Source organism: Athene cunicularia (genome assembly GCF_003259725.1).
Source record: "Athene cunicularia isolate RWA chromosome 4 unlocalized genomic scaffold, athCun1 chr4_part2, whole genome shotgun sequence".
In the NCBI taxonomy this organism is placed as follows: Eukaryota; Metazoa; Chordata; class Aves; order Strigiformes; family Strigidae; genus Athene; species Athene cunicularia.
The window spans coordinates 34,328,960-34,350,975 of NW_020799099.1; the positions used below are offsets into that span (position 1 = coordinate 34,328,960).

The following is a 22,016-nucleotide window of genomic DNA, read 5'->3' on the forward strand; positions in this document are numbered from 1 at the left end:
TCAGAGGTACAACTTTTATCACAAGAATAGTCTTCTGGGTCACCTCCCCTTTATATAACTCTACAGTTCTTAATCCAGATCTCAAAATTCACCTCAGTCTAGTCTACTACTATTTACTAAATAAAGAAGCTAAAGAGCTTCTTTATCTCCCTCCACCCCCCTTTCAAATTAAATGTATTCAGTGTTTCAATGTCTCCTCTTTCACAGGCTGTCTATGCTTAATAAGTAAAAAATATTATGCGACATAAAGAGTGAATGATAATCACCTTACATACAGAATAGAAAGACTTCCATCCGATCAACTAGAAATAGGGTATAATCAACAAGTTAGTGCAATACACACATGAAGATAATTCCACCTGTAGCAAATGTCTATGACTTGAATCGCTGCCTTTGAAAACTAGGCAAAAAAGCTGTGATTTTATCATATTACTGACAGTATATCCAACAAACTACTCCTACTAAAGAATTTTTTTTAAATGCTGCCTGTGAAGCCATACAAAAAATAAAGAAGTTATCTGAATGGCTTTCAAGCTGTATGTGTTCTCACTGTAACTCTTCTAGAAATTTCTATGACTTTATTATTACATTAGTAAGTACCTTTGCTAATTTCTCAGGGATAAGTTCTTCTTTCGGTCCTCCAATTTCTTCATCATCATCATCTTTCTTCTTTTTCTGATTCCTCTGTTGCTTCTCTTTCTCAGCATTCTTCTTTTCCTCCTCCAGCTGTGCTTTCTTTTGTGCTCTTCTCTGCTTATTTCGTAGCTTCTTTAGCTCCTTGTCAGACATATTCGCTGTACACACGCAAAGGGCAAAACCAGACAATGGTTATGTCTAATATTAAACAGTCTCAATCAGTTGTCAGGCACCATCATCTTTATACTGTATCAACTAACTAGTAATGCTGCCACTGCATTTGTAAAAGCTTATTTACTATTGATAGGTTATTTTACAGTCTACGTTGCTGCTTCATAATTCACAGATTCCTTTGTGAAATCAGGGCAACAGGAATTAGAACAACAGTATAACATGCTGAAGATGGGACAAAGTAATTACTTCATTACTCCATAAATCCAGTGCCAGGAGTGAAAGTGCACACCAATATACATTGATTTATTCCTCAGGTGTTACACAACACAAATTATGTTTTTATGTACTAATTAAACAGTCTAACAAAAATAAGGTGAAATGGTCACACTTTGGCATAGACAGTTCCAGCTTTGCTTTTAATGCCCCGCAGACATCTTACATTTGATTCATATTCAGATCCTCTCCTCCCTCCAATTAAAGCCTGCAGAATTAATTTAAAACACATCAGAAAGTGGCTACAAGAAATTCTATTACACTTCTATTTGGCTTAATTTGAACCTGAAGCCACACAAATGAATGGAGATGAGAAAATTAAAACTTGACAAAATCCTCTTGAATTCAATAGCCTCTAATCATACCATTTGAGGTGCCCCAAGGCATAATCACTTAAGTTCCTCTCCAATTAGAGATGACAGGTGGAAAAAAAAAAAAAGAGGGAAATTGATGGATTTAAACATTATTTTTACATCAGAAGAGATGATAAAATTTAAGTTGCTACCTAGTCAAATTTTTGCATACTGATAGAAGGCTTAAAAAGAGCTACCACCAAGTATACGTGCTTCAGTCTTATTTCATGGACCAGCAACCATGAGAATTCCGTATGTTCTCAGCCATAACATAAACATGTTTTTATTTAAAAATTATAATTGTCACTATAAAAGCCATCATTGTTTTATAATAACCAAAAATAAAACCACGTGAATTAGTTTAATTTTCAGTTAGAATATCTACTTGACCATGCAGGCAAAGTTACAATTTGCCTACTTTGAGTTGTGACAAAAGTCTTTATTTTTGGCTACTACAGTTGACAGCTGTAAGAATGCTGGATCTTCATAAAGTATCCACTAATTAGAGAAACTGCATATTTAATAAATCCTGAGGGTTGAATACCTGTATCAGCCTCGTGTTCCTTATTTTCATCTGTTAAGGGATTATCGTGAAGTTTCAAATATATCTCTATGGCAATTCGTGCTGCTTTGAAGTAGAATGGATGTTGTCGAAGTACATCTTCTAGTTTTAACAAGTCCACATAAGACCTAAGGGTAATCTTCCTCATACAGTAAGTGTGAAAGTCAAACTGGTCATCCGTAATTTCTACAAAATGCTAACACAACATAACATAACATTACTGAGCAAGTATTAACAATCAGATACTAACACTGACTTTTTTAATAACACTCTCCCCAAAGGAATAATTTAGTAGAAGTTTGTTGTCTAACAAATGCACCCTAACTTTTAGAAACATGAGTTAACAAAACCCTTCAAAAATAAAGTCATGATGAAAAGAACAGAAGGTGCCTTGGGTGACAACCAAAATTCACCCATTTCATAATCTCTTAGCAGTACTATTCTGACAATTTGCAATTTGAGGGACAAAGGTTCTACATTCATTGTATTAAACAGCACTTGAAGAATTTTTCTTCTGTGAACTCCTTTAATTTTTTCAGTCAAAAGCATAATTTTGACTTCCATTAAATACTGTGGCAATGAATTCCACACTAAAAAAATCACACATAGTGTGCAAAAGTATTTCCTTTTTGTTCAAAATCTGCTTTCCAAATTATTACACCTGATCCCTGCCTTGGTTTTGTTTGAGAAGCAGTGAAAAGTCACTCCCCTCTTCAACTTCTCCACTGATGACCTCATACAACTTCATCCTAAACTCAGTTATTGGTTTTCTAAGCTGCAGATAAAATACCAAGCATGACAAGCTAATTGCAATCTCTTCACGTCAAAGTTACTCCATGGCAAGTATTGTACTAGCACATTTTTAAAGAAGGTGTGTGATATTCAGATGTAAACAATACCACACATGTATACAATGGGGAAAAAAGTACTTCTCCTCTAATCGCTTAATTCCCAATAGCATCCTTTTGACTGCTGCTCCACACCAACAGCAGTTTTTGCAGCACTTTCTATAATGGTTCCAGGACTTTTTTCCTGAGCAGCAATAATTTGTGCAAGACCTTTTACTACTTATGCATAGGCAAAGAGTTCTTCCTGTCTCTCTTTCACCGACTGCACTGTTCAAAATGGTGCATGAAATGTGATGTTATCATTTAGTATTGAGACAGTGCAAATGTTGTCCTTGCACTCACTTTCTGTGCTCATTTACCTATATATCAAACAATGTAGACCCTAGAGAAACACTTTAGTAATCTCCATGATAAACTCATTTTCTTGTAAAAGCTGATTATTTCCTCCTAGTCTGTTTTTCTAGCCAGGAACTAGCTATTAAATTCATGAAATCAACTCTTCTTTTTCTGAGATACTTTAAATACTTTATGGTGTGAAGGATGACATCAAAAGTGTTTCTGAAATCCAGAACACATTTTATCAACTAGACTGCCTTAAGCATAACTGGCACCTCTAAAACATTTAAGATGCACTGCTTTTTCTTACAAAAGCTTTGCTGATGGTTTATGAATACAACATTATTTGTCTATCTTATTTCTTTACTTACACCTTCAATCAATCCAATAAACAAACATAGTGACTTAATTCCTTAGAAATGTTTTTTAGGGTGGCCTAAGTCAGCTCTTCATTTGCTGACCTCTTCTGGTACCCAAGACAATTTACAAGACTAGTAATTTCTTGGATTTGACACAAATTTATTTAAAGGATCTGTGTGAACAGAATGTGGTCCTGGTGAATCTTTGTCTTGATTTGTTCTAATCTGACAATATTCCATAGGCTATTCCCCTCTGCAGAAAAGCATCAGCATTCAAATTTTCTTAAGTCTCTATTTGCAGAGACATAGCTTCCTACTAAAGCGCTCAAAGAGGAGAACTTATCTACATCCTCAGTTGTCTAGTGTTTATTCTAGACCCTAATGTGCTAAAAAAACCCAAATCCATCTTTTTTTTTTTTTTAGAAGTCGTGAATCCAAATTTTTTTGTTTGACGATGGATCAGCATTTAATGTGCAAGCATCTCCCCTTTTTCAATACAATTTATCCTTTAAGAAGCCTTTATATTTTTAATAGCTTAAACTGTAGCTTAGTATTATTTTTTTTTTAAAGGAGACAATATTAAATATTTTTGATAGTGTTTTAGATTTATTCTCTCCCTCTAAAATACAGTCGCTTAACAATAACCAAGGCAACACCTTTCCTTTACCTTAAGGTTCAGTCATGGGTTTTTTTGGACAAAGTAGACATACTCTTGGTTTGTAACCAAATACCTATTTTTATGTACCCTGCCAAAATAAAGATTATTTTTGAGTTTACTGTCCTTTCCTAGATCTTTAATGACTTTATAGAATCTCTTTAAAACACACAGTTTACAATGGCATTTTTAGGAGGAAATGTAATTTAATCAACTTGCCAGTAGCCAACATGAAATGAAATCTCTCCTGAAGCTACATGAAGTATACTCTTACCGCTCAGAAAGAAAACGTATCAGCACAGTAAACTTAAGCTAGTTTTTTCCAACCTAGGCAGTTTAACTAGATACGTACTCTCTCAATTTCATGGCATTTCTTAAGTGCTTCTCCGAATTTGTTCATTGCTTTGTAAGCCTGCGCACATTCTGTCTGAAACCACATGCACTGCATTTCATTTAAGTTCTCTACTGCCGAGGTTCCTTCCTAAAAGCAAAAGAAGCATTATTAAAAAAAAAAAAAAAAAAAAAGAAGCCTCATTTAATTTGTTAACTGCCATTTATTTTATCTTGTTCTAATTAAAAGCACAAATAAAGAAGCTATCAGAAGAATGCTAAATTTCAAAACTGGAGTTCTGAAAGTCAGAAACGCCACAGTTAAGATGAACTCGCTTTGTTCATTAATCAAGAAAAAATTCTTTATGTTCCACTTACTGGAAGAGTCAGAAATACACAATGAATAGCCAGATAGTGACCATTTAATTCTGTCAGTTTCTCATCTTCAGGGTAGGAGAGACATTCATTCAGTGTTTTTAATATTGTGTGCACAAATAACACATTGCAGCATGAAGAAAAATGGCAGAAAAGTTCTAGCATGTGGCATGACACTGAGGCCTGCAGAATTTTTAATTTTTTTTTTTTAACTAGAACTGCCATATATGTCTTCCAGAGACCCACCAATTGAGCTATGTGTAGTAACAGGTTATTTATTATGTGACCAGTATTACAGAGTAGGCAAAGCAAAAAGAATACTGGTAGCTTTGATACCTTCTGATTCAAAAAAGGAGATTACAGCTCTCTTTCAAATATAGTATTTATATATACATGTATAGAGCTGTATAACTTATATGTCTTTCAAGCTTAATAGCTAAGTCAGCTACTTAAGGTAGATGCAGCCATTCTGACTTTACTCTGATCTTGCAAAACCCAGGCTATTCAAAAATCATCCAAGAGCCAAGGCTGTGAAAATGATGGATAATATTTAAATGGAAGGGTAAGGAGAATGCCCCAAAATAAGAGAGAAAGGCAGTCTTCAAACTAGTCTGATTTAGGCAGCTCAAAATTAGAAAAAAATGTTAGTTCCATTTTTGTTATGCTTAATTTAGATCTTCTTTACTTATTGTTTTTCAGTTAGGATGCTTGTATCTGAGCACAAGATCTAAGAGCAAAAGGAGATGAAAAAGATCACATAGCGCAACATCCGGTAAAATATATTTTTAAAGTTCAGTTCTGGGCAACTGGTATGCTTGCTTTTTTGACATCATCCTAAAGCTGCTTAAGGCACAGAGAGGTCAATTAACCTAGATTCATAGCAGCTTTGCATCAAAAACTCCACACAAAGCTACTGAGCTTATAAAAAGCAGAACTCCCCTTCCCTCCATGTTTGCCTGCACACAGTCTCTGTTCCACAAAACCCCTTCAGTTTTCCCCTTATGCACACTGCCCCGCCCTCCCGTTCAACGTACCTTACTCCAGGCTTCTCCTGCTCTTCAAGAGAGGAGAAAAATGGGACAATAAACTAAAAAGGCTTTACTTCTGCAGGTAGGTCCCAATGTCTTGTTGCCTGCCTCCCACTGACAACACATAAATGATATTGCCAGTATTCTAAAACTATCATTTACCAAATAGTCTGGAAAGACCACATTGAGCTGTTTTGACTTTCAGTTATGAAAGAATAACAGCAAGAGAAGTCAATTAAAAGTAACTAACCTGTGAGACCATCAAACCTCTCAGAATGGGTTACTGCAGGGACAAAAACTGATGCATGAAATTAATGCCATCTGCATAATGCAAACTTTTTCTGCCAGCTAATTGGTCATGGGTAAACAGCTGGGAAAAAAGGCATTAGAAGATACAATATGCAGCTTCCCTTCAACACCCTTAAACACAGCCTTAGGGATAAAACCTTGTTCACAAAAGGAAGACACCTCAGAAAATCTTCACCTAGTAGCCACATGGAAATTTTCTTTCAAGGGAAGTCTAAATTCTCTAACTTACTAGCATTAGAAAAAAATAAGACACATGGGCAACTTTCTATAGGATCTTTGAAAGATCTGATAATCAACATTAAACCCAAAGACTACTTTGAACAATTTTCTGAGAAGTTGTCTCTAGAACAGGCACGCTGTCTTTTTCTTACCTGGCAAAAATGATTAAATTCAAGCTTCAGAGCTTTCACCTAATACTATGGAATCATGCTTATCTAAGATTAATTCAAACACCAATACTGACTACCATTAGTGAAGCAAACAATCACAGCTGCTCTGCAACAGAACTTAAAGATTATAGTAAAGCTGAGTGGAAAGCTAACACACAAAGTTATTCCACAGGGCATTAGGCCCACATTATTCAAAAGAGCTATAGTTAAATGCAACAAACCCTTGTAAACTTAGAACACATTTCTTCCGCCTCTTTAATGGAGTTTGCTTTCAACATATATTTTGCACATTTGGAGTTGATAAATCTGTCTGCTGTGTCCAAAGCCTGAGCCTCATCCATCCACCTTGCAGCTTCTTTAATATTTCCAGCATGCTTAAAGAGATAGAAATTCAAGTTAGAGTCAGTAGTAATAAAATCTGCATGCTTTACCTACTCAATGATTAATACAATTACTTATTTTTTTAGACTACTTTTAATAAATGGCTTTCTTTAGAAAAGCAACAGATCTTTATATTAGAATATTAGAAAAATTACTTTCCCTCAGTATGGAATTACAGGTCTTTTGGCACTAGATGTTTTTTCTGAAAATGATTAAAGGACACTTTGGATAATCCCATTCTGATACAATACCAAAGTGTAGTTGAGAAATTGTTTTTAAGTAGTTAAAAAAAAGAGGGAGGTAAGAACAGGTGGAAGACATTTAAAACATTAAAAATCAACTGATAAATTTAGTCAATGTGAAAAATATAATTGTAAACTGAGAATTCATATTTTGCAGTATATTTGACCTTTACTGACTTAAAAACCTTCACAAGGGCTTATTCATATGCAGTAGAAAACTCAAGCAGCCAAACAATGCCCTTATCTAGAAACTCATTAAAATTCACTAAGTAATCTTCCATGAATTCTCCATGTGTCTTGCTTAACACTTCAATGTTCACATCAAAACCATTACAGATAAGTGTATGTAAAAGCATCTCATCATAACAATCAAATAAATAACCTCTGGTCACTAAGAGTAAGCCAAACTTACCTTATAGATTTTTGCCTTCACAAGGAAGAGTTCTATCAAAGTGGGAGTACTTTCTATAGCAGCATTTATATATTCTAGAGCCAGGGATGGCTGTCCAATTTTATCATAATGTTGAGCCAAATAATACTGGACCCAGAGTAAAGTGGTTGGAGGTTCTTCTTTACCGTCATCTGGAGGGAGAAAAATGGAGGGATTTTTTTTGTTTAGTGTAATTAAAACAACGTGCCAGAAGTGGAGTGCTATAAATACTGAAGAGAATTCTGCCCGTTTAGTGGGCTGTCACACCACACCTGGGAGTGCTTCCAAACACCTGGGTCCAGGTAAGACTCAGAATTTAATGGACTATGGGTTCGACAAGACCTCCATATCTACTGTTCCCTTCTCACACTAGTTTTAAAGGAAAGGAAAAGTGAGTCAGCGGGTCAGAAGGGAGTTGCACTTTGTTCCAACTAGTCCTAGGGCAGCCAGATGTGCAAGACTGCAGTGCATGATGTAGAGCTCTTATTTAAAACTGTTTTAGATGAAGGGTATAGAGCAAAGAGTCCTGCTAAGCATAAAAGTTGCACAGTACACAGTAAAAGGATTTCTGTAAAAGTTGCACAGTAGAAGTATTTCAGCACATTCAGCATTTATGTTTTCAACCCATAGACCTGAATATTTTGAAACAAAACATGCTATCTGTTCCAAACACTAGCTTTAAAAACTTTCTGTCTCCACCTTTGACAAATTTATCATCATTGTTCACCTAAATGTATCCTAGAAAATATTCCTATACACAAGTCAGTTTTGAAAGTTATAGCGCTCTTCTTGAAATCCAAAATATTACCGAAGTGTTGAAGGTTAAGTTCACTACTCAATTCTGACTATGAAGCATACTACCTTGAAAGGGGGAAAAAAAAAAAAAAAAAAGAAAAAAAAAAAAGATGTGGTAGTTCTAGCCCTGCCAAAAGGTTCTGGTTCTTCAGATTATGATATAATTTAACCATGCAATTATACGCATTTGTTCATTTTAAGGTAGCACAAAATGATTTTTACTTGAATGAAATTTATTATCAAAGCAAATATATAACAGTAAGCCATTTTCTTAAACCAGAAAAGAACTAATGTGTTTGAAGGGCTTGGACAAATTTAAACAGGTATTAAGTAACTATATTGTAGCCTATAGCATTAAATTCATGACAGCTTAGATGAGAATTTCATAATGAAGTACTGCATTTATGTTTCTGCAAAGCAGGGAAATAACTGGTTATAACTTCAACAAAATTGTCTTTAATAATTAGGATTACTCTGTAAAGTTTTAATTTATGTTGTCATTCATGCTACCTTGATGATTACACCATTACAATCCATCTATAAAGCTTTCAAGACTGCTCTCGATATTCTACGCAGAGATTTTTCTTGGGAGATTTTCTGTTACAAAGCAGTTGGGCAAATGACTCAAAAACCATCATAAATCTACCAGAGAAGAAATTATGAAGCCTGGATTCAATACATATAGAACCATACCTCAAACCAAAACAGCTGTCAGTCAAAACCTGGAAAACATTTTTTTTCTCTCAAGCAAACCCCCCAAGAAAACAAAATCCAGCCCCCACCAAAAGCTCCAAAACTCCCTCCCACTGAAGACTGTGCCATCAGTATCTACTCCCTTATGATTGACATTTCTGTAATTAAATATTTAACTCAGCTTTCAAAGTTCAGTTTCCTGAACAACGAGAAGCTCAAGTCTTGAAAATACAACACTTGAACTCAAAACTGCAAAGGAATGACCAAATTTGTGGATCACGGAAAAAATTTTAGACTAACTAGATTCTGAATAAAGACTTTACATCTGACAGCTTAAATCCATTCCAAGGATGGCTATAGTTAAGTTCTGTCTTAGGGACAAAAACACATCATCTCGATTTCTTCACTCCCCACTGATTACCCCACCTCTAAATGGTCATGTAATGCTTACCAGGCACTACTTCCATAAAATATGACAGTCTTAGCACTCACCATTTGGGTTAAATAACCTGCAGCTTCTTAAAGAGGTTTCATAACCTATCACGAGCTCTTCTATGATTGCCACCTACACATGCAAGACAAAACAAAAGCAAAAAACAAACTGTGGGCAAGAGGTTATTTTATTTTAACTTAAACTACTTGGTGTTACCCAAACTAGTTATTATTGATAAGAGTTCTGCAATATCCTGAATTACAATACATATGGGAATACACCCAGTCTTACCTCTCTCTAACAGATTAAGACCAAGCCTCCCCTGGTTAACACTTATGAAGCTTATAATTAGTAAATCCTAGTTTTCTGTATTTACCAACTTGGGACAAGGCTATGTATGCTTCTACTTGATTTTTTCCTAGATATACTAGAATTTTTTCTAGATAAACAACAGTACTGATGGAGTGAGAGCTGAAAAAAAGTTTCCTTCATCTCTTTTATGCATGACAGCTGCAAGGTAGAACATGTAAGAAGTGGGTAGAAAACCTACCTTCTCCTTGTCTTTATATAATGACCTCAAAGTATTGAAGACTGGTGGGCAACCTTTGCTGAAATTCATCCTTAGAAACTTGTCCAGACATTCCTTAAACTTTTCACCTTGAGAGGAAAAAGACCTGTTGATTTTGTTTTACCACACATTACTCATCAATTGAGGACTGTTTATGCTGTTAAAACATTAGTGTCTAAGAAACACAAGTGTTGATCACTACCTGTTCAGCAAAAATGCACTTACCCAACAAAAAATTTAATGGTAATCTTCTTGGAACTAGTCCCCTGGGGTATTTAGTCCAGGCCTCTTCATAGATCTTTAGCCTCTCCATCATATTAGCTGGAACAGAATTTTAGAGTTTACTTTTTTCCTTCCTTGTTGGCAAGAAGGGAAAGCAGGGCTGAGAGGTGGGGAAGTGATTTGTATCTGGTTTAAAAAAGAATCAGAATGTATAGCAACTAATGGCTATGCACTTCCTAAAGAACATGAATTTCCATCCTACTCTTTTAAAACTGCCATACTAAATGATTTCAGGTATTCAGCATCTGTAAATTCCTCTTCCAGCAAGGGAAGACTAACTGCTTATCTCTCATCTTAAAAAGAGTTCCTGCCTTATTGCTGCGCTAAAATCTTTAACAAAAGAAACCATTCAGGAAAATCTTGCCTTTTTTTCCCAAACCAGTATTCCCTACAATATAGGTTGAGATAACAGACAGTAAAAGAAAAAAAAAAATCTAAATTGAAACTGTCTTTTAAGAAATATTTCTCTTCTTTTAACCATGTACAAAGATTACCACATTTTCTTGTTGTTTTGGTTTTAAATGAGACAGGGTGACAACAATACAAGAAATGCTTCCAGCTTTTCTTAAAAAAAACCATGACAATATGCTCACACTATGACTAAAAAGCAAAAAAATGGGGACATTTTTAAAGAATAGTTTCAGTATTTAAAGCAATACAAGTTTCCGATACATATATAAATTCCAAATGTGCAGAACGAGCTTATTTACTACAACATATCAAATCATCACCTGGTTTAAGTGCCTTTTCTAGACCTTTGTAGTAGGCCCAGTTCTCAGGATTTCTTTCTTGCAGTCCTTTGTAGACTTCAACTGCTTCTTCAAGTCTTCCAAGCTGAAGAAGGAGTTCTCCTGTGTGAAATCCAAGAAGTTTTAAATTAAGGTAACAAGATACTGAAGCAGCGTAATATTAATAATCTACAGTAAAGTTTTGATAATCCTTAACTCCCATGTAGATTCTAATTTCTTCGAAAAAATATCACAGTGGCATGAAACACTAGCTGACAGATATGCTTTTACTTTGACAATAGGTGCAATTACAGTAAGATGCTACAACTCAGCCAGTAACTCTTGAAACTTACTTGAAAATTTAACGTTAAATGATGCATTTTTCCCTCACTTACTGAAATAATTGGTTACTTTAAGAGCAGATTTTACTACGGAAGACAATTAAAAGCAGTACATGATATTTTATGTATGTAACATCTTGAAAACCAAACTGAAATTGCAGAGCTGCAAATAAAAGAACGGTTCTTCAGCCTGGTAATTCATAAAACTTCGATTTTTTAAATCAAGTCATTGATGTGATTAATGATTTCTCAAGATTTTGCAAGCAAGTTTCCTTTTAAAGATACTTTATTACAAGATACAGCTGCTTCTAACAACTGTGTAGAACATCTTTGTTGATGCTGGAATTGCAACAGAAGTCAATTTCCCATTTTACAATGGGAAAACGAATTTTACAAAGCTTTGCTATCAACAAGTGTTAGTCACTAAAAGATTACACACCAGGAGTGATACAGTGTCATTCTAGATTAAATAAGATTTTCTCATCTGGTTTCAAGAGGAAAACACGAGTACGCACTACCTCCCTTCTTCCCTATGTCACTCAACAGACAGGTAGCTTTGTCAATGTCCTGGTTCAGCCAGGATGGAGTAAAGTTTTCCCCAGCAGAGAGAGAGGGGGAAGGGATCTCCAGCCGGGTTATTCATACGATGCTGACATCAGGTCCAGGGGCGGAGCCTTTTTACTTTTGCTTCTGGTTTTGGTTTTTGCCATACACGCGGCGGGTTTGCTCCTTGATCATTTAGCAGTATTTCTCTGTAGATCTTTTGTCTTGTTCACTGTTATTGCTGTTTATTGTTGTTACCATTGATACTGTTGCTGTTCAGATTGTTCTATCACTCTGTTGTATTAAATTTCTTGTTATTTTAGCCGGGGTCTGTGTTTAACTTCCAACCCGACCGGCGTGGGTGGGGGAGGGGCAACGGCAACGTGTTCTCTCATCCCGGAAAGGATTAAACCTTTCACAGTCAAGAGATGCTGCTTCTCAACAGATAGGATAACTTGAGGACAACATAAAGTATCTAATGTCAGGGAAAACATCAGTAGTTTACTCAATGAGAACGACAGAATCTGGAAAGTAAACCTAAATTCTTTCTCTGAGGTTAAAGTTATGATTTTTATCTACTGGTGGCAAATGCCAACACTATTTTCAGTGTTTCTCATCTGTAATTCATCCACAATGGCATTTGAACACGCACTTAGAATTCATAGACAACACTCATTTATTAGCAGACTCTTCTGTAGTATGCACAGCAGCTAAGCTAAACCTAACAACACAATAACAGCTGTGCCCCCAAAAAATTAATTGTACCCTGTTGAAAGCACACAGACTGCAAAGAGTATTTCCACCCTTTTTCTGGTAACTTGCTAGAAGGTTGTGGGGTTTGGTTTTTTTTTTGTTGTGGTGATTTTTTTTTTATTTGTTTTTGTTGGAGGGGTTTTTTTTTTTTTAAGTCCTATTTGAAAATCCTATTTTGGTACCAGCCTTGGACCTTCATCAAAAACTTAAGAACAAAGAGGATAGCAAAAAACCTTTCAGATAAAAGATGTCATAAAAAAAAAACATCCCTACCCCCAAAACTCCCACTACTATGTTTGAAAAATGGTCTCTCAGTGTAACCTCTACATCCATTTCTATTTATATGCAAACCAAATAATGTATTCAGCAACCATGGAGATTCACCTGCAATCATTTTCCTTGAGAAAGTATGACACAACTTCCATAATGCTGTCACTACTCAACTCTAGGTTCTTTTTGCAAAACGGTGAGATTATCATTAGCTGAAATAGGGAGCTAGCTACAACATCTGCATGAACAGTACTATAAAGTTAAAAGATTTCTTTTTGCTTTAAGAATTCATCCAATTAGATTCCAATGTGGGCCATGAACAAACAGTACCTTCAATAGATTGGAAGTTTCACAGGAGGACTGTACAAGCATGAAGCAGAAGAGGAACAAAGCATGCTTTGAAAAAGTGCACCTGTTAATACAGCTGTAAGAATGAACTTCAACCACTCTGCAATTCTAGCTATGGAAGAAGATAGAGTATTATACTGCTGTGTTATAACATTACACACTAAGATCATACTAATACAGTAACAGAAGCCTGCATTGGATTGCCCAGCTAAAGAGCTTATTTCCATACACTGCGACTGAGTACAATTCTACTTCAACAAAGACAATTCTTCTTTTTCAGCAAGCAGTCTCCCTGTCAGGATCACTATCAAACACGTAACAGCATGGGTCTGGGTACACTACCCAAACAGAATTTCAGGACACCAATTCAGGATCATCTGTCTGAAATGCTCATCAGCTCAAAAGTTTCAGAAGAGTACGTCTTTACTCTATCAATGTCTTATTAAACTGGAAGAAGAGTATGATAGGGACTGAACAGCTAACTGAACAGCTTCAAGACAAGCAGTCCTTTACCATGCAGAGTTCAATATATCAATCAAAAAAATAAGTCAAAGATGAAGCTCCAAAAGATGGGAAAAGCTGACAGTACAGGCATTCCATTGTATACTATGTCTATAAATGTATCTTCAGAAAGTAATTACCTTTAGTTTCTTCAACAGCCAGTTTATCACAGATCTGTTTTTCATAGGTACAAAGATGCTCTAAGGCTTCTTTGTATAGTCCTGCCTCCCGGAGGACTTGATTTTGATATAGCAGCAGCTCACTGTACTCATAGTCCACTTTATCAGGTGATGTCTACAGAAGAGAGCAAGACCCATGATTAAGTTCAGCCTTCTACAATGCATTTGGGATGTAATTCATTTGTAAGAAACTGGATAAGTTTTCACACCACGAAAGGAAGCAGTGTTTCAGTTTTGGCTTAAGCAGCAATCTATACAGGAATTGCTTGTTTTCCTCTTACCTGCTGTGTCTTCCTAAATTCCTCTAAAATTTTTGCTGCCATTTCATAGTCTTCCAGCAGATGGTAAGCAATAGCATAACCAATCCACGATGCTCGCTGTGCAGGTCGGAGCTGAAGCAATTGGTATCTTGTTTCCTGAAAAAAAGTAGCTACTAATTTTCCTGACTTTATTCTCATGCTCTGCAGAATCCATTAGGCAATATTCTGTTGTCTTCAGCATTCTAATATTTAAGGAATGTCACTAAAAACTGGTTTTCTAATGCAAATGTATTTTTTTAATCAAAAGGAAGAAAAAAAACCACTTTAAAACACTATGGTCTTAACTGAATAAAAACACAAATGCACACGAAAACACATCCTGTCCAACTGATTACTGATGAGTCAGACTGACTTTGTTAATGTATGACACACATGCTTTTCCTGTCTTACCACTTATGAACAGAATGCAGTTAAGGATACTTTGGTTTGAGTTGCAGGAACATTTACGAGTGTATCAAATTCACCTTGGAAGTACATATATATTAAATCCTTACAAGTGTTGTTAGGCAAAATATGTCATACAAGTGCATCCCTATTCTTTGGCAAGATGTTAATTACAGCTGGAAGATGCCACAGATTTGCTTGGTATTGTGCTGTTTTAATCTGAGGGAAGAGTTATTACTTGTTTTGTTACAGACTCCTGAAAGGCATCATCAAGTAATTTAAAATAAAGGCCAAAAGTTACTACCTACTAAAAAAGCCCAAACAGCCAGAAGTAGGAGTTAACAGAGAACTAAAACTACTTATGGCAGTTTGACTAGAATGAAGATCACTAAAAATATTATAAAGCAGGAGAGGGTGGAAGTTAAAAAGAAGAAAAGAAGCACCCCACAACCTTACTCCTGGTTTTAAGAGTAAATTCACACTCTTCAGAAGCCAGCATATCATCAGTCATGAATTACTCGCTTTCAAGTATGTTAACATTTAGTTCTTAATGCATGCTATAACCACGTGTTCCTTGTATGTTGAGCAATTATGCATTTGTATTCACATTTATCCAGAGGCCAAGAGAACATACATTTGCAAATGAATTTTGGCACCTATGCTAAGTTTCGGCTGTCTTGTCTCAGCAAGACAGGAGTCAAATTTCTAAGTTATTAATATGAAAAAAACAGTGATTAAGAAGTGTCCTAACTCAGGAATCACAGAGAACCTACGTTCCACACAGCTCTGAAAACAAAACTTGTTCTTGGCATACTAACATTATCCTAATTCAAAAAGGAAATGATCTATGTAAACACCAACTAATATGTTTTAGCAAGTGCAACTTTAAAGGTGCAAGGAAAACCTGGAAAGATAAAAACCTGACCTAAAATACTATCCAAGGTCTCTTGGGTAAAAATCTCGAAGACTTTTTTTTCTTCCCAGAGAAAAAGAATAGCTTATTACACAAGTCTACATCAGCTGAAAAACAGACATAAAAATGTAGTTCAAGAAGAACTATGGTTTTTTTTTCAATTAATCGATGTTTGAATTACAAATATTTAGGGTAACCATTGTCATCTTTCCCTGGATGGCACAGTACAAAACAAACAAGTCTTCTATAGTCGTTGTTCTATCTAATCCTAAGTGAACCACACATTGATTATGGGCAGCAACTACAACTTTGCTCAAACCTTGTAAACATCTCTGCAATATGCACACTAAACAGAAGCTGCTCCTTTTTTAAGAAATAAAGGTATTGGCAAGCTAGACATTAGCTCACAATTCAAGATGAGAAGGAAAAAAAATACCAAACTACAGTAGGAGTAGCATTTATAGAGAAGTCAACAGGAAGTTTGTATTTTTCTTTAAAGTATCACAGCCATGACACTACCACCTCAAAACGGCTGGTTAGCATGAAACATCTCACATGGCAAAACAGACAAGGCAGCAAATAACTGGGTGCTGCAGCAACAAGCACAAAGAGGGTTCTAACTCCAGTTACCAAAATGCATTCAGCTTTACTACAAAATAAACAGAAGAAAAGAAGACTCTAATCTAAACATTTTGAGTATTAAATCAAGAAAGGAGAGGAACACTCAAGAATTCTGATCCACAGTCTTACAGCTCACAGGAAATGTAAGGAAATATTTGGACTCAAAGGAGCTGTCACAAATGCCTAGGATGGCTGGGAAGCAAAATACAATGTTTCATGCAGCATACTGCTTGCTTTGTATTGTTATCCACTGCCAAAAGAAAACTGGTGGCCACTGATTTTAAGAAGGAGGGTATATGGTAAAAAGTTATTAAAAAATAGAAACTCCTTTGTATGAATAACAGTCATCATCTGAACATATCACCTTTTACCTTCAGGAATCCTTCCAAGAAAATAGTAAAAAGACAGGGTATTGTCTACAGCTGGATAACACAGCATTAATAAAAAAAAAGGCAAACAATTCTGCAGTCAGCTGAAAAAGAATCATTTCATATGCCATTAAATCTGTATACTTTATAGAAATTGCTCAGTAGCACATCTGCTTTTACTTTTATAAAGTACTGAGTAGTACATAGTTTTAACACTTTGGATCTAACTGTATATTTTTAAGTGTCATTAAACAATTAGCTACCTTTGCTGCAGTTCCCTGGAAGCTGATAAAAAATGCAGTATGTATACTTACCCTGTAACCTTCAAGATCCCTCATTTGAATCTGTAGCAGAGAAAGATCTCTCAAGATCTGAAGATTGTCTTTGTCCCATTTCAGTGCATTTCTATAACATTTGATAGCTTCGTCATACTTCTTGTCTGACCTCTGAAGAAGGCCATAAACATGCCAACCTGAAAAACTCTGTTAAGGATTCTACTGAATTTGAGCAGGAAGAAAACTAGTGAATTTGGCAGTGACAAAACAGTTGGTAAAAAACTCTCAAGTTGTCCTACAAACAGGCAGTAACATCATTACAATTTTTTTCCTCAGCTGTACAAAGAAACTGCTGGCAAACTGAAGGAGAACTGTTTGTCAATTATATGTACAGGGTGCATATAATATGCTGTAAACTGTACTTTTCAGGTACCAGGGGAATAAAGTAATATGATCTCTGAAAAAACTATAAGGCTTGAACACATTTTGGAGTAAGGGCTTATATTAGCCAACTGAAGTGCTTCCACTTCCTGCATTCTAAGTTTATGACAAATCCTTATCAATGCAATGGCAACTACTAATGACATCCTTAAAGTCCTAGTTCAGCCCACCACAGGCTTAGAATTGCAGCTTAATGATACAAAAAAATTATACAATGCAAACCAGAATAATATTTGAGCTAACTGCAACTGCAGGGATAGCTGCAAAGCACTTGCCCTTTGGATAGCTCAGACAAAAGATTCTCATGTATTGGACACAAAATTTTGAAATTCTGAAATTCCAGTTTGAAGCCTAAAGGCACTGGCTTTTGTTGCAATTCTATATATCAAGTAGTTGTAGAAATAAACCTTTTCTATTCGTAAGTGAAAGCCCTGTTTCAGAAAGGATACAGACATGACTCTTCAAGTCATTCCTTAGGCCTCTACGCACAAGTTCATAAGCTTCCTCTTTCTTCCCTAGACAGTTTAATGTTAGTCCTTTCATTGCCAAGGTTTCTAAAAAAAAAAAAAAAAAGAAAGATTCAATAAGTATCAGTTACTCATTTTCATAGGTTTTTAGCTTAACATAGCAACTCTAAATATAGTATAAATGCAAATTTAGACTCAGTTATCAGCATCAAGATTTGGCTTTTTTTTTTTTAATGGAAAACTATACTGGAAGATTATTCACTTAAGTATATCACACACGACAATTTACTTCATGAATTACTCTCACCAAGAAGTGAAGCAGCGGTTATTTTAAAGGCACTAAAAACTGTCTGCTCTACAAGCATTTTGGAGAGAGATTTTTTTTTTTTTTACTGTAAAGGAGTTTTATAACTACTGAAATATTTATTCACAACATCAAGACTTCCACATAGCCAATCGTGCCAAAATAGTTGGCAAGGGAAAAAAAAAAATTCTGGACAGTGGAAGGAAACTCTCAACTCAGTATTAAGAACCAGTTGAAAATTCAGCACGGGACAAACACCTCCTTCCTCTTTTACTATAAGATTATTCCTTCAGAAAAAGTAGCAGACCACGGAACTGAGGGACATACAGTGCTGAACAATATTCAGTCTCTTCCTTCTGTCTTTCACTTCTACGTTAATGAATAACAATTTCCCCTGAAAAGTGATTTAAGCAATACATACTTGTATCAAGAAACTTGCACCATGCTATAATGAATGAACTTGCAGCACAAAGAAAGAATGGTGAGCTACGACTATGGGCCAGTCTTTAAAATTATAAATTTTACCAACAGTACTTAACATGTTGCAGGTTTCTGGACACACTTACTGGTTTATGGGCTATAAATATAGAACTGACAAATTATTACTCTATCCTAAAGTATAGGGGGGAAAAAGAGCACATGCCATTTGAAAACTTACCTCCATGTTCTGCAAACTTTGGGTTAGAAAGGATCTGTTTACAGAACTTCAGCCCATTTCTATACTGCTTATGTTCGTAACACCTCTGTTGAAGAAGAATAGAGTACATTTATTCCAAAAATTTAGAATGGAAGTATTTCTGCACCCCCAAAATTAAGCATCAGTGCAGCTAGGGTTTTTGGAAAATGTACTAGTATTTGAATGAATCCTGTTTAATGAGCTTCCTGTGATTAAAAATTCTTTCCATCACCAGGTAAAATAGTGTATATTAGTTAGTAAGAACATGAATTAAAATGTATAACTGAAGACATACTATCATACACCAATTTCTCAGGTAAGACACCACAGCAAGTGTAAGTGCCTACAGAGATTCAACTTCCCTTTAACATAAAAGCAAACCTAATGTCGTACCATATCTTGGTAAGCATTTAACTCACTTTGGCTCAATTATCTTTCACAGAAACACCATAAGACAACCTCCAACCACCATACAGACAGGGAAGAAAATTAAATCACTGGAACTTCACTTAAACTGCCTCTGAAAGAAATCTCTTACAATCAATTTGAATACCACATGTATCTCATATGTATCCAAACTTTCAAAACTGGCATATACTAACATTATCTTGCCATACTGGAAATTAAAACATTCCTCTACACAGTTTTATTAAATCCAACTCTAATGATTTGCTTCTGTTTCAAGTCTCATTTCATTATGCAAGGCAACTGCAATGCGAAATGGCACACAGCATGAACTTTATTTTAAAACCAGTTTTAGTATTTTACTTCTGTCAATCCACTCTCTGTGCTAGTCTTTAAACAGAAGCCAAAGGAGGAAGTAATGTTGTAAACACCAATTCATACACTTTAAGTCACTTAAGCAAATGCTAGGAATTTCTTAGGCTTCATTTTACTGTAATACCAGTGCCCCAACTTCAGTACAAGAGTGAAGAAACCCATGTTGCTTTAGCACAGACACAAATGCTATGGTAATTAGAAAGTCATTTGTAAAAGGATCTCACTGATTCTAGTTGACCAGTTCTGGTGGCAGGATGGCTGACAGGAGTGTAAAATTGGGTACAGTCGGCATGTTTTCAAGTCCTTCTAAATAATTTGTTGCTCAGGATTCCTCCTTCCCTGGTGCTGCTCCAAAGTAACTATGCAAGAGCAGTCATAAGCACATATGGTCACCATTTGTCCTCTAATCACTCCCATGAAAAAAAGTTAGGAGAGGCAGACCCAAGGGGTCTTTCCATCAAACAGAAAGTTCTAAAAATAAAACTTTAAAAAGAGTTATATGAATGTTACTGAAATGCTTAAAAAAAGAAAATGGCATCTCCCTCAACTTCTCTGCTTTCCATTGCCTTTGTATCATGAAAGGTGCTGTTCAATGACAAGTTTTCTATTCCAAAGCACAAATGGAACTACCAATAATAAACTTCAAAGGTGTAAAAAACCAGTATACCACTAAGTGGATGTATTATTTTCCAGGTACTAAAGTCATATGGCTGAAATATCAAGGCTGAAGAGCAAGAGGCATCACAAACCAAGGATCTTGCTCCCCCGATCCTATTGCCACCATTTGGTGAAAAGTAATCATGGGAAAGGAAAGAGGAGAAGAATGATGATGCTCAGAGAGAGCATCCAAAGCAAGATGGACTCAAGAGGAATGTGGCAAGAATGATAAAATGGAATGGATTGGAAGGGACCTTCAAAGATCATCTAGTCCAATGGCACATGAGCAGGGACATCCTTCACTACATCATGGTTGCTCAGTGCCGTGTCCAATCCTGACTTTGAACACTTCCAAACGACAACTCCCTCTGTCTCCAAGGACAGGAGGAGTTAGATGGGCAACCACTTAGCAAAGGAAGATTAAGGGTTAGGTAAGAGGAAATCTGTATAGGCATCTTTTTTATTAAACTTGACTGGTTATGATTTACACCTTTTAGTCATTACCTGCTTTCAAGTAGCCGGCTGAGTCGCTTTAATGAGCTGCTGGTCAGAGCTGACAGAAAGCTTACAGGTGACAACACAACAGGATCAAGTCTTTTGAAGTCATCAGTTACCACCCAGGCCTCCTCCCTGAAAGTAGAGCTGCCATTTGCTCCCACCTAGGTAGGTGTGAAAGCGGCAAAACCTGTCACAAAGGTGGTGCAGCCACAGGAACTTAAGAATGTGTCTCCAGTGTAAATAAGGCACTGTCACAAGCAGGAGGGGAACTCCGGGGTTTCTCAATGTGCCTTTAAGCACAGCTGCTCAGATGCTGGCTATGAACATGAAATCTTATCTCTAAACAGTTCCATTTTACATACTCTTAACAACCAGTCTTTCACCTTGAAGTTTAAGGAAAGTCAGCCAAGATGGTATACATGCTAGAGACAGGAAATATTTCCACACAGATTGTTCTCAGAGTAATACAGAACTTATGATGCAAGATACTTTATAACTGAGTAAACTCACTGAGGATTCTCCCTTTAGGCTGCAGGGAGGACAAATTTCTGAACTAATATCCACTTGCGTTCTACAGAAAGGTTCCTGTCAACCCAGAAAACTCTGGATAGAACCAATGCATTATCAGGAACTGATCATTTACTTCTATCACCTGAAGTAGCAAATGAAAAACTATCCATAGTTGCATATATCCCCCACTGAACTATCACAGGTCTCCTTTTTCAGGTGCTTCTAGATCCATACAAGTTGGAGTAATTTCCTATATACAATTTCTCTGACCTTTCACATTAATACTTCAAGCCTATTTCATTCTGTTAGTGGAAACATTTCTTTATTCTACATACGTATTCTGTGTACATGTTGTATGTTTTGACAGTGGGAGGAAGGGAACAAATTAAATCCAGGTCATGTTTCATCCTTCTTTCGAAAAAGAGATTGTTCCATCAAAGTGGGTCCAAGAGCATCACTGAGATTCCATTACTTGAAGCTGTACATATACTTATCTCCTTCTCCAAAGAGGTTACAGACTAACATGCTTAAAGAAAGGTGTGAATGAGAGAAGGAAGTCAGGAATTTAGCATATGCCACCATGGCTGGTACAAACCTTAGTGAATTTGCGGTTTCAAGGAACAGGAAAATGAAAGAAAAATCTTTCAAGAAAAAGGAGGCAGTAAATATTGAAAGGGGGAAGAAAGAA

General features: G+C 36.0%; 1 protein-coding gene across 1 annotated transcript in view; it reads right to left on the reverse strand.

Annotated features, from left to right (window-relative positions):
- The window catches only part of NAA15 (N(alpha)-acetyltransferase 15, NatA auxiliary subunit), a 31,453-nt gene extending 12,479 nt beyond the window's left edge, over nt 1-18,974 (reverse strand). The window contains exons 1-14 of the mRNA XM_026847771.1: nt 18,866-18,974; nt 17,886-17,990; nt 17,035-17,192; nt 14,396-14,530; nt 14,076-14,229; nt 11,183-11,302; nt 10,395-10,490; nt 10,152-10,258; nt 9,661-9,733; nt 7,663-7,832; nt 6,849-7,001; nt 4,549-4,677; nt 1,981-2,194; nt 601-794 (exon numbers count right to left, since the gene is read on the reverse strand). Coding sequence (XP_026703572.1) covers nt 601-794; nt 1,981-2,194; nt 4,549-4,677; nt 6,849-7,001; nt 7,663-7,832; nt 9,661-9,733; nt 10,152-10,258; nt 10,395-10,490; nt 11,183-11,302; nt 14,076-14,229; nt 14,396-14,530; nt 17,035-17,192; nt 17,886-17,990; nt 18,866-18,974 — 1,917 coding nt within the window. The remainder of the gene's footprint in view (nt 1-600; nt 795-1,980; nt 2,195-4,548; nt 4,678-6,848; nt 7,002-7,662; nt 7,833-9,660; nt 9,734-10,151; nt 10,259-10,394; nt 10,491-11,182; nt 11,303-14,075; nt 14,230-14,395; nt 14,531-17,034; nt 17,193-17,885; nt 17,991-18,865) is intronic.
- Between the last annotated feature and the right edge of the window lie 3,042 nt (nt 18,975-22,016).